This window comes from Stegostoma tigrinum, chromosome 1, assembly GCF_030684315.1.
Source record: "Stegostoma tigrinum isolate sSteTig4 chromosome 1, sSteTig4.hap1, whole genome shotgun sequence".
Lineage (NCBI taxonomy): Eukaryota > Metazoa > Chordata > Chondrichthyes > Orectolobiformes > Stegostomatidae > Stegostoma > Stegostoma tigrinum.
In genome coordinates this window covers 116929130-116942445 of record NC_081354.1, presented here as the reverse complement: position 1 = coordinate 116942445, position 13316 = coordinate 116929130, and the positions used below count along the sequence as shown (strand labels likewise).

At 38.2% G+C, this 13316-nt stretch overlaps 1 protein-coding gene across 6 annotated transcripts in view; it reads right to left on the bottom strand.

Annotated features, from left to right (window-relative positions):
- fat1a (FAT atypical cadherin 1a) overlaps window positions 1-13316 on the bottom strand; it is a 185085-nt gene that overhangs the window by 76873 nt on the left and 94896 nt on the right. For 5 of the 6 annotated variants that reach the window (XM_059648069.1, XM_059648056.1, XM_059648062.1 and 2 more), the window contains exon 7: window positions 1759-1898. In XM_059648069.1, coding sequence (XP_059504052.1) covers window positions 1759-1898 — 140 coding nt within the window. Of the gene's footprint in view, window positions 1-1758; window positions 1899-11660; window positions 11730-13316 lie in introns of all 6 variants that reach the window. The other variant, XM_059648075.1, reaches the window with a different exon arrangement.

The following is a 13316-nucleotide window of genomic DNA, read 5'->3' as shown; positions in this document are numbered from 1 at the left end:
ACTAAAACTAAACAGATTGGGGCGGCACGGTGGCTCAGTGGTTAGCACTGCAAACACACACAGCATCAGGGACGCAGGTTCAATTCCAGCCTCAGGGAACTGTCTGTGCGGAGTTTGCACATTCTCCCCATGTCTGTGTGGGTTTCCTCCGGGTGCTCTGGTTTCCTCCCACAGTCCAAAGATGTGCAGGTTAGGTGGATCGGCCATGCTAAATTGCCCACAGTGTTCAGGGGTGTGTGGGTTATAGAGGAATGGGTTTGGGTGGGATGGTTCAAGGGGCAGTGTGGACTTGTTGGGCCGAAGGGCCTGTTTCCACACTGTAAGGAATCTAATTTTTAAAAAAGGTTTTCCAGACAGTGAGCTTGTGGGGAAACATTTTTGCCTCAGAGTGTGAAAAGCTGGATGTGATCAAGAATTTTAAATTATGCTGCAGTGGCCTCCTATTCAGGTTCCTAGTATCCACCATTTATCAACAATTTATAAAACAATGGAACTGATTACAGGGTTAGATGATCAGCCATGATGATACTCAAGGCTGCTGTGCTTTTAAAGGGCCCAATGGTCTATTCCTGCTCCTATTTTCTAGGTTTCTCCATTTCTACTTATGAATACTTAACCGTCTATCTCAGGCATTGGTGGCTCCAAAACCAAAATCTTACGGCCTTACTTCCCATTGTTTCTAGTTTTAAAACTCTCACCCCTTGTACTTTAAGCCTTTCACTAGCCCCATTTCCACAACAGTATTGTTGTTACTCTATGAAGTCTGACAATTTCTGCTAACTCTGTTCCTTTGGCTCTAATTCCTCGTGGATGTACTTCAATGATACCACTTTTGGAAGCCATGTCTTTCATTTAGCTTGATCCCAGTTACCTCTGGCGACAGGATAGTTTCAGAGGTGGGAGAGAGGGGAGAGAGAAGAGAGAGTGTGAGAAAGAGCATGAGAGAGTGAGAAAGCACGCGCATGTGTGCGGGGGAGGGGTTGTAAAGGTGGGAGAAGGACTGGGGAGACAGCAACTGAGAGTGAGAGCATAATCTTTGTAATTAATTATCAACATACAGCAACAACCTTTTAGTCTACTGATGTTACCGTTTCTACTGACTATTATTTCAGAAATAACTATCAAAAGTTGCAGTGCTGGAGTTGAAGCTGAATTCTATTTGGTACTGTTGTAATTGCTTATCATAAATATTTCCAGTTCCATTTCTAAATTTTGATCTTGTATTTTCCAAGTTATTTTATGTGATTTTTCATTTAAAGCAGACCACGTGACTTTTTCCACGGTCTCATCACACAAGCAAGCAATTACTTGGAACTTCAGTGATTTTTTTTTCTTTCAACGTAGTATTTCCACTAACTCCAGACTATGCTCAGTCCACATAAAAACAAAATACTTCGCGCAACTCAGCACATAATCAGTGTACATTTTTTTACGAAAAAAAGGCAGTTTTTTTTTTAAAATCAAGCTCAACGAAGGCTTTCAAATTACAGGCAACATTTAAAACTGCAAACTGCCCCAAAACAGATGAGAAATTACATACCATCAATAATTTTAAAACCACCTGAGTGAACAGCTTTGATAAACAGGGAACAAGATTAATTTTCCACCAGAAAGCAGCTCAACACTGAAGATTTTACAAGATTATAAACTAATAACTTCAAAATGAAATTTGTGTTTTGCAATGCTGACAGCATGGAGAAAAAAACTGAGGCCAACTGTTTCCCCTGAATCTAAATCCTTTGACAGGAATTCAATTACCTGAGTGCGGATGGACATTGTTCCATCTGTTGCTTCCACTGTCATGTTGTAATTTGATTTCTGTTCTGCATCAAGTGGTCTCGCAACAATGATGGTTCCACTACCTTTGTCCACATCAAATCGGCTGTCATAGTTGCCACCTGGTTTTAAGAAAATGGAAAGGTAAATATAACAAAAAGAAACAGATTCCGTTCAGCTATCAGGTTACATGTGAATAAAAGAAATGATCTTGCTTCACTGGACATGCAAAAATATACGAGGAGTGTTGAACCCTTATAGAATGTGGCTTCAACAGGAAAAATAAAAGCTTTTTTTTAAAAATGGAAAAAGGACTTCTGGCGAAATGGACGATGTTTTGATTAAACAGTGGTTCAACAGGCTCAGAACTACATTTCGTTTTGTGAAAAAGACAGTAATTATAGCTTACTACCACATTACAAGGTAAAAATAGAGTTTCTGATTGGACTACAGCCGTTGAGAGGTTGGTCATTGACAGTTTAATTATCAGCAGTGACAGAAGGGAATGGGAATAGATAGGCTTTAGCATTGAGAGAGGCGTTAGACAGAACTGGCAGCATCGGTTGATAACCCTGGAAGGCACGTGCACATTAGATTTGACGTTTTTTAAATGTTTCCTGGAAGTACTTTTTTTTGTCTATTAGCAGTCCCTTTCCTACTTTTATATGCATGTATGTTTATAATAGAAATATTTTTAATTCACAGTATTAATGATTTCTCAAATCACAATAATCAAGGTAATTAAGGCTCTCTGCTTTCAGAGGAACTAGATGTAGTAGTAGGCTATTTGGTACTCGAGACAGCCTCACCCTGTCAATAAGACCAAGGCTGATTTGAGGTGGTCTTAATTCTACTTTTTGGCCTGCCCTGCATTACACTCTACTCCCTTGTCAACAGAATATCTGTGCAAGTCGATGGAGCATATATTCGGTGACCAGTCTCTCTAGAGCTCACTGGGGTGGATATAGGGCAGAAAATCTTCTAATGCCCCTTTAATTCCACCTTAAATAGGATGCCCCTTATTTTGAAACTGCTCCAAAAGTTGAGACTATGAAGCAAAGCATTCTCTCAACATCTATCCTATCCAACCCTTGATATTTTTTCAGTAAGATGTACTTAATCTTCCAGCTAACAGTCAGCACGTCAAAATCAGCTTAAAACTTTTCTTTCCCCAACTCCTTCATCCCAATCCAGTTAATCTTTTCTGTGAACTGCCTCCAATACAAGTATTCCCTCATTAAGGTGATCAAAGCTGTGGCTTTGCTAAATTCTTGTACAGGGGAGCAAGATTTCCCTACTTTCACATACAATTCCACTTGCCATAAAACCTTAAAGTATGAGAAAAATTGGCCATTTGGACCATCTAGTCACGTCTGTCACTCGGTCATGGCTGATACGTTGCTCAAACTCATTCACCTGCCTTCTCCCATTAAACCTTAATCTCCTTATCAATCAAGAACCTATCGCTCTGTGACATTCAATGATGTTGCCATCACTGAATCCCCCAATATCAACATCCTAGGGCCTGTGGGCTACCATTGATTAGAAACTCAACTGGGCTTGCCACTTAAACATATTGGCTACAAAAGAAGGTTAGACGCTACGAATATTCCAGCAAGTAACATATCCTGACTCACCAAAACCTGTCGTCACAAGTCAGGAATGTGTTGGAATACTCCCCACTTGCCTGGATTAATGCAGCTCCAACAACACTCAAGAAGTTTGACACTATCCAAGAGAAAGCAGCCTGCTTGGTAAGAACCATATCCACAGGCATCCACTCCCTCCAGCACTGACACATGTAGCAGCAGTAAGTACTATCTACAAGATGCGCTGCAGAAATTCACCAAAGATCCTCAGACAGCACCTTCCAAACCCACAACCACTTCCATCTAAAAGGACAAGGACAGCAGATACGTGGGAACACCACCACCTGCAAGTTCCCATCAAAGCCATTTACCATCCTGACTTAGAAATATATAACCGTTCCATCACCGTCACTGTGTCAGAAACATAAGTCATTATGGGTCAGCCAATATTAATGGCGCCACAGTGACTTAGTGATTAGCTTTGTTGTTTCACAGTGACTGGGGCCCGGGTTCAATTCTAGCCTCAAGTGGCTGTGTGGAATTTGCACATTCTTCACACATCTGTGTGGGTTTCATCCAGTTGCTCTGGTGCCCCTCCACAGTCCAAAGACATACAGATTAGGTGGGTTGACTTTGCTAAATTGCCCACACTGTCCAGGGATGTACAAATTAAGTGGATTATCCAATGGAAATCCAGGGATGAGGGTGGGGGGTGAGTCTGGGTGGGATGCACTTCAGAGAGTCGGTGATGGACTTGCTGGGCCAAATGGCCTGTTTCCACACTGTGGGGATTCTATGACACACGAAACCTACAGCATGCGCACTGTAGCGACTCAAGATGACAGCTCACCACCGTATTCTTTGGGGCACCTAGCAATGGACAATAAATGCTGGCCAGCCAATGATGCCTATGTCTCATGAGTGAATAAATCTCAATAACTTAGCCTCACAGCCTTCTGCAGCAATGAGTTCTACAGATTAACCATGCCCCAGCTGAAGAAATTCCTCCTCATCTCAGTTCTAAAGGTTTGTCCCTTCAGTGTGAGACAGTGTCCTTGGGTCTTAGTCTCTGCTACACATGGAAACATTTTCTCCATTTCCATTCTATCCAGGCCACCCAGTATTCAATCAGACTCCCACCACCCCACGTCCCGCAATGCTGCTAAACTCCACTGAGTACAGGCCCAGGGTCCGCTACTGCTCTTCATTTGACGAGCCCTACATCCCTGTGATCAATCCCAGAAACATCCTCAGGACTCAGTCCAACACCAGCACATCTTCCCTTAGATATCAGGCCCAAAAGTGCTCACAATATTCCAAATGTAGTCTGCCCAGAGCCGTACATAGCCTCAGTGCCTCAGCAGTACATCTCTACTCTTGTATTCTAGTGGTCTTCAATGAATGCTAACATTGCGTTTGCTTAACCAATTGCCAACTGAATCTGCATGTTACCATTTAGAGAATCCTGAACTAGGACTCCGGAGTCCCTTTCTGCTTCAGATTTCCCCAAGACTTTCCCCAATTATAAAATACTCTGTGCCTCTATTCTTCCAACCAAAGTGCCTAGCCTCACTCCTTCCCGCAGTGTATTCCATCTGCTACTTCTTTGCCCACTGTCCTAGCCTATCCTTCTGCAGCCTCCCACTTTTTCCAACACTATCTGCCCATCCTCCTATCTTCTGTCAATGTCCAATTTGTATTAATTACTTGCTATACCACCACGCTGACTTTTGTGATGCATTTTCAAGGACCACAAAATTCTCCAGCTTCTGTCATATAACTGTGACTCTGCTTTTCTATTGTTCCTGCCAAAGAGGACAAGTACACACTTTCCCACATTACACACCACTTGCCAATCGTTTGCTCACTCATTTATCCATATCCCAAAGCCCACAATCTCTACCACCAAGTACAGCAAGGGCAACAGGTGAATTGAAAGGCTGCTATTTCAATATAGACCCCTCCAAGTCACACAGCATGCCGACCTCAAACAACATTCACAATTTATCTTTGCTGGGTCCAAATTCTCGAACTCACTACACTACACAAACTGCAATAAGACTGCTCACAATACATCAACAGCAATTACACAGAGGAAATAAATGTGTTTGGTATCCATTTCTTGTCAACAATTCTTAATAAATATTATCAAGTGGTCCAAAGAGAATGAGGAAAGTCAGCATATTTTGAAATTTATTAATTAAAAAAACCAAATAGTCTTCCTGATTTTCATTCTCATAAAAACAAAATTAAATAACTATTTTTTTTAAATAAAAAATCAAACTCATATTAATCTTACCAGAGTTTGGAAATGTATTTTTCAAAATTATTTGGAGAAAATCTAACAACAATCCATTAACAAAGTCAATTTATTAACTATGATAGAACGTACCTATTCATCTATCTTACAAAATACTGATTCACCATTGGAAATTCTGTGCAACAAACGCAGACACACTACAAAAACTGCCTCCATATCACACAATCACCATTCTGAGCAAAATGTCGAGCTCAGTTACAGGCTTTTGGGACAGACGATTCTCTTCCAGTAAAATCTTTACCACAGCTATCAAAAAGGCAGAAAAAGCAATTGATGAATCAACCTCATGTTACCATAAAATATCAAGCTGCAACGTATTCTAGACATTAACGATTTCAATTGCTGCGTGAATAATAAATAGCTGTTTATACCAGGAATTCAGTTGTTTCGACAAAACTGACAAAAAAGTTGGCGCACATCAAAATGGGTACTTGCATTCTATGTGTTTACATATGTATACATATGCCTAGTGTTGGCACACGTAGCTTAAACGTTAATTGTTGAGATGAGATGTATGATTCATGAATTACAACTTGAGAACATCTAGTATAAGCGAGGTGGTTCCAAAGATGTTTAATGTACTGAAGTGTAATTTTCCAGTCATATTCACAAACTATAAAAAAAAACTTGAAACAGGTTCAAAATAGGGGTTTCATTCATCTTTTAAGTTAATTTTCCTTGTATCATTTGCATCAACATGTAATTTTATATCTTTGACCATTCTTTTATGATTTTAGAGAGCATTTGCAGATTTTTGCAAGCTATCCACGAAACTAAATATTCAACATCACTGACAGAAACTCAGTGTAAAATCAATTCTGAACTAAATCAGAAAATATTCATGCAACAGCTGCTCATTAGGAGCCAACTGTTTCAGGCCTGTTAAAATGTGAAAAAAACTCATGCTTCCCACAGTGGAATTCCTACAGCAAAATATATTTGAAGACCTATTCTTAATAAAGTGAAGGAACTTTCTAGCTAAGGTATGCATATTAATACACTAGCATTCCTAAGGAATTGATGTGTAACATCAAATCAGAGTTTTATTGCGCTCACTTGGTCTGTTCCACTATTCAATAACATCATGATTGGTGTTGAGGGTTGGATCAATCAAAATGTTCATGCTCCACATCCCTCAATTCTCACACTTAATAAAAATGTCAATCAAAACCTTAAAAATGTCATCTGAGCCAGATTGATTGGGCAGAGACTTCATTTTTGGAGAAAAATGTTTAGTTTTCACATTTACATTATGGCTTCTGTTGTATCCCCTCACCAGAAAGAAGATAGTTCTTTTTATCCACCTTTTTAAATTCTTTTATCACTTTAAAAGACCTGAGCTGGATCACCCCCAAGCATTTCAACTCAAGGTCTGGCATAAAATAAATGGTATTTTGCAAATTAGTTTGTACATTTTGCTAATGGGGTTCACTGGACTACATTCAATTAATAGGAATAGGAAGATAGCTTTCTTTATAAATTTAAAACATTGCTGTTAGTTATTAATTGCAGTTCGTTACAAACCCCTTGGCTTTGGGTGGGCAGGAATCATCAGTGGAAGTTCCAAATCCTCAAAGGAATTAGTATTAAACCATAGAAAACTTTGGCATGTTGCGTTATGCTGAATAAGTTAATTCTAACCTTTCCAATGTCAATACTGGCCAAAATATTTTAGTAAATGTTGATGAGACTACAAATAAATACTTTGCCCTTTAATTAATTTTCAAGACTGGCTACTACCTAACACTCTGTTTTTAAGACAACTCAAGACAATAATTCCAAATCATAATGAACCAGAATTCGATAATTTTTATTACTCTAGTTTTCACTAGAAATATTTTCTACCATCCACTCTTAAAAACAAAACAGGTAGGTGATTATTTCAATCATTGGCAGATAGCATTTAGACAACAAGATATTGACTATGTAACCTGACTCTAGCATAAGGTAGTCTATTTTAGAAGATGAAGTTATAAAAAACAGATTGTGCAGTGCTCCAAAATATACTGCTACAAGTTCCCAATCACGTTACCGCTAATTTTTTTGATGGCTTTATTAGTGGAAATTGGTTTAATTCAAAATTGTCTTATGTTATGGTGAAAATCAAAACTACCATTAAGATCTTCAGTAAATCAAAACAAATTCAGTTTGTGGATTGATCAATAACTTCACTTTTAGAGGTCATGGAGATATGGCAGTCCGAGTATCTAATTAAATGCTGAAACCAAAGAGTAGGCCAACTTTAATTGCTTCAGTGGTATTAAAACGTAAACTCTAAACTGAATTAAAAAGCTTAAAATATCCGATCAATCCAATACCACAGAAGTTTTACAGCACAGAATGAGGCCATTCGGCTCTTCATTGCTGCACCAGTGGGTTAAGTGGGTATCATCATCTAGTATTAAGCTCTTGTCCTTTCCCCATACCCTTGTATCTTATGTTACCTAAATAATATCCAATGCCCCCTTGAAAGCCTCAGTTGAACACCATGCTTCCGGGTTCAGTTCCATAAGTACTCATCGAGCGACAGTTTTCTTCATTTCACCTTTGCTTCGTCTGCACATCACTGAATCTATGCCTTATTGTTCTTGCTTCTTTGACAAATGGGAGCAATTTCTCCCCCAACTACTCTATCCAACACAGTGACAATTTTGGAAACCTTGATTAGATCTCAGCGACCTTCTCTCCAGTGAGAACGGACTCAACTTCTTCCAGCTATCTTCATAACTGAAGTTCCACATCCCGAGAACCATTCTGGTAAGCCAGTTCCGTATTCTGTCCAAAACATTCACATTCTTCCAATAATATGATGCCCAGAGCTGTATACGATATTCTAGTTGAGATCTAAACCTCTTTGTTCTTGTACTCTGTGCCCCTTTTAAAAAAGTTAATGATACTGTATGCTTTAGATACTATTCTCTGCATCTGTCTTGCCAGTTTCAATGAACTATGCACACGCACACACACACACACGTCCATCTGCTTCCACATCCTACTTGGAACTATACCCAATACCTTCTATTATCTTTCACTGTTCTTCTCATGAAAATGCATCACCTCACAATTAAACACCTTAAACAAAATTTATTGTGTTTGGTAATTATTTTGAACATAAAACATTGCATATATGTGGAACTGAATGAAATCTGAATTGACAGAGAAAGGAAACAAACTGCAACTCATTACCAAATTTGTCACTGTTTCAGATAAAAACGCTGGCTTGTTTTATTTTGATTCCAACCTTCTCACCTTTCTCTCACTGGAGAACAGACAAGTGTTGAAGGATTAATAAACTGATCATTTTTAAGAATTAAACACAAGGAATTATGAGGACATGAAAGTAGCACTGAGAAAAAATGAATTAACAAATCAATTAGGTTAAAGGATATATCAAAGGAGATACAGTGGTAGACACTGAAGGGGATATTTTTGAAACATCAAATGGATACATTCCAACGCATGAGAAAAATCGTGTCATCTGTGGTGAACTAGAAATGTTACAGAATATTAAACTAAAAAGAAAAACATAATAGTGCTAAAATGGGTGGCAGGTCAGAAGATTGGGCAGAATACAAAAGAAAACAGCACACAGAAACCAAAACAAAAGGAGAACAAAAAGAGTATGAGATACAGCTAGCCAGAAATATAAAGTAGATAGCAAAAGTTTGTTTAAATATTTATATAAAGTTAAACTGAGCATCGGTCCTATAAAAACTAAGACACTAGAATTAATAGTGAAAAATAAGGAAATGGCAGATGATCGTAACAGGTATTTTGCATCACTCTTCACTTTGGGGAACACAAACAACATTCCAGGAGCAGCGACAACACAGGAAATATTGGATGGAAAGAAATCAAGAAGATAACAATACCAGAGTAATTTTTTTTTTCTTTATTTATTAATAGGATGAGGGCATTGCTTGCGAGGCAGCTTTTATTGCCCATCCCTATGTGTCTGGATTCACATTTACGCCAGATCGGGTAAGGATGGCAGTTTTTTTCCTTAAAGGGCATTACAGAACCAGATAGGTTTTTCTGACAAATAGCAATGGATTCAAGGTCATTATTAGATTCTTAATTCCAGATATTTTTACTGAATTCAAATTCCACCATCTGCCGTGACAGGATTCAAACCCAGGTCCCCAGAATGTTATCCGGGTCTCTAGGCCAACAGTCCAACGATAATACCATCGCCTCCCCAGTGTAGTATTGAGTAAATTGTTGGAGCTGAAGACTGACAAATCATAGGCATAAAGAGTCTTGGGTTCTGATGGACTTTGTCCTAGCAAGCAGTTGGTGATATAGTGATTCAACGGTTTTATTTTTCCAGAACTCCCTTAACTGGGGAGGGTCTTAGTATCTTGGAGGTCAGGAAACATAACTCCTTTATACAAAAGGAGATAGAAAGAAAGAAAATACAGGCCAGTAATCTTAACAAGGGATGTGCTAGAACAATTAAAGAAACTATAACAGAACTTTTATCCTAGATTGATAAAGATGAACGTGCAAAAATGAGAGAAATGGAGTATAATGTGCAAAAATGTTCATTTTAACAGGAAAAATATGAAAGAATCATTATCTAAATGATGAAAATCAAGCTCCAAAATGCAGTGGAATCTGGGTGTCCTCCTGCATGAAGCGCAAAAGATTAGTTTGTGAGAAAAGCAAAGAAGGCTAATGCAACGTTATCATTCACTGGCAGTAAACTGAATATGAAAGTAGGGAAGTTAGACTTCAGTTATACAGGCTGTGCTGACACTGAATCTGCTGTACTGTGCACAGTATCGATCTCCTTATGTAAGGATGTAAATGGATTGGAAAGCAGTTTCGAGGAGATTTATAATATCAAAATTCAGAATGAGAGAAAGAAGCAGAGTTAATATTTTGAGTCCAGTATGAAAAATAGGAATCACACTGGATTTAAAACATGAACTCTCTCTCTCCACCTTAAGGTTCCCCAGGATTCTCACTTTTTATTTCCGATCTCCAGCATCTGCAGTATTTTGCTTTAAGTGGATTGAGATAATTCTCATAGGAGGAAAGATTGGACAGGCGAAACTTATATCGACTGGACTTTAGAAGAGTAAGAGGCGACTTGGCTAAACATACAATATTGTGAGGGGCCCTGACATGGTAGGTGTGGAAAGAATGCGTCCTCTTATGAGGAAATTTTGAATTAGGGGTTAATGTTTAATAATCAAGGCTTGACCATTTAAAGCAGAGCAAAATGTTTTAACACACAGGGACATGAACTCTTTTCCTCAAAATATGGTGGAAACACAATCATTGAATAATTTTAAAACAGATAATTTAGTTCTTGTTAGGTAAGGGGTTGAATGATATTCAAGGATAAGTGTAACTTCACAATCCCCAATCAGATAGCCATAATTGCATTGAATTGCAGAACAGATTCAAAGGGCCTACTTGTGCTCCCAGGTCTTATGTTTATATGATCATCAACCAGGACCATGGCATGCAGACATACCCGTCTTCACTTTAAAGTTTTACGTTCTGCTTTGATATGTACATTTCCAGTAGATGTTCCTCTACACACTTTTACTGTAAGTCTATGCAAGTGTGCTGTAATTGCCCCTTTTCATGAGTGGGTGCAACTGTACACAACTGAGATGTAAGAAAGATTTTATAGACACAGATTCCAAATATAATGAACAATGAAATTAAAGATAAAATTACAGATAGTGTGCACAGAGACAAGGTTTTCCATAATATATAGACAGATCCATACACAGACTGAGCAAAAGAGAACAATAGTGTTTAACGTAAAAACTATAGCATACGACATCATGGACAATATAAACGATTTAACTTGCTAAACTTTCTAATAGGAACACAAGTTGCTCAGGGAACATTTTTTGCTTAGTTATGTTGCAACATTCGTAATTTTCATTGCTAAATGTAATGAATAGATCTTATAACATAGTACCAAAGAATAATTATGAGATGGCAGCAGATACCTTCTGCTGTACAGTTCAGGTCACAAGCCATTTGAAAGATACAGAACATTTCTGTAGCTTGTTTGTCACCTTACACAGCCAGAAACAGTCGAAGACAGAAAAGGCAGCAAGGGTAGAAAAGAAAAGAAATTAAATTAGTTTGTGAGAGTCTAGTTAAAAGGTGAGATACACAACAAGAGGTTGACAAAAGAAATCTATTCTAAGGCTAATTTCACAATACAACAGTCCTGGTGGGCAGCAGAATTCACAAGGAATGCATTCCATGATTTTTTTTGTGTTTGTTAAGATCAATAAGTAAAAAAATCTCAGATTGCACACCTGTGCCTTCCCTTACAATACCACTTTCTGCGAGGAGTATCAGATTGCAGATTCACGGTTTGTTTTCCAATTTTTACTTAAGGTACAATTTACGTGAATTAACATGCACATGTTTGTACTAAGGCAGCTAATCCCTTGGTGAGACATAACCAACAATTCTGGGAAATAAAACGATTTAAAGACAGTTAGATATAATTAAATTCTAAACAATGAATATATGCAACATTAATTTATTTTTCTATTCACTGGTCTTGGGTATTTTGATTTCTTTTAATGTTATTAAACAAGTTCGTTACCTAATATAGGAAGATCACAACAGGATGAATTAAATCACACATATATTCGGTCAGTTTAAAACTGTCACATGGAAAACGCAGGAATCTATTATAGAGAATGTATGAGCAGTACATTCAGAAATACACAATATGGTCTAGCAGATTAAATGGTGGAGTGGACTCGATGGTCCGAATGGCCTTACTTCTACTCCTATGTCTTATGGTCTTGTGAATTCTTAGTTTAGACACATGGACCAGGGCAGGTCAAGGTCTCAGGCTAAAATGGGTGATCTTGTTCAGAAAGTAACTAAGACCTTATGGAAAGCCTCTGTGCCTCTATATTAGAATAGTAAATATAAATCGGGGTTTCTGCTCCTGATTAACAGCCGTGAGGAAACTACTGAACCAGCTATGAGTTTTCATAGACAAATAGCGTGTCATGTTAATGATCCAGGCATGCATGCATGTATGTATGATGACAGGGTTTCTCCCCCCCGCCACCACCCCCACATTTTCTCATGGAATCTAAACATTGCTGGTAACGTCAACATTTCTTGCTCCATCTTGAATTGCCCTCTAATCTGAATGGCTTATCATGCCATTTCAAAGGCAGTTAACAGATGATCACATTGCTATGGATCTGGAACCACATAAAAAAGGACAAATGAATAAAGATGGCATATTTCATACCATGAAGGAAATTAGTGATCCAAATCTGTTTTTAACTGACCATTGTTGATAGGTTATGGGCACCATTAGTGAGATTAATTTTATTTTCCAGATCTGTTAATAGAATTCATATTCTAAGTCATTAGGATGGGATTTGAACCCTGGCCATGTGGATTACTGGATCAGTGTCATCATTGTCCCTGCATCAATGTTACCAAATTTGCAGAGAATTTCATGACATGGGAATCGCATGATTTTTGCAATCTACTCAAGGTTCAAAGCTGAGAATGATTTTGAAGATCATTCACTACCAATTGATTAAACTTGTTCAGTTGTAAGTGCACCCCAGAGGGGAGCTGACATATTCAAAAGGAGCAGGGACAAAAATAACAAG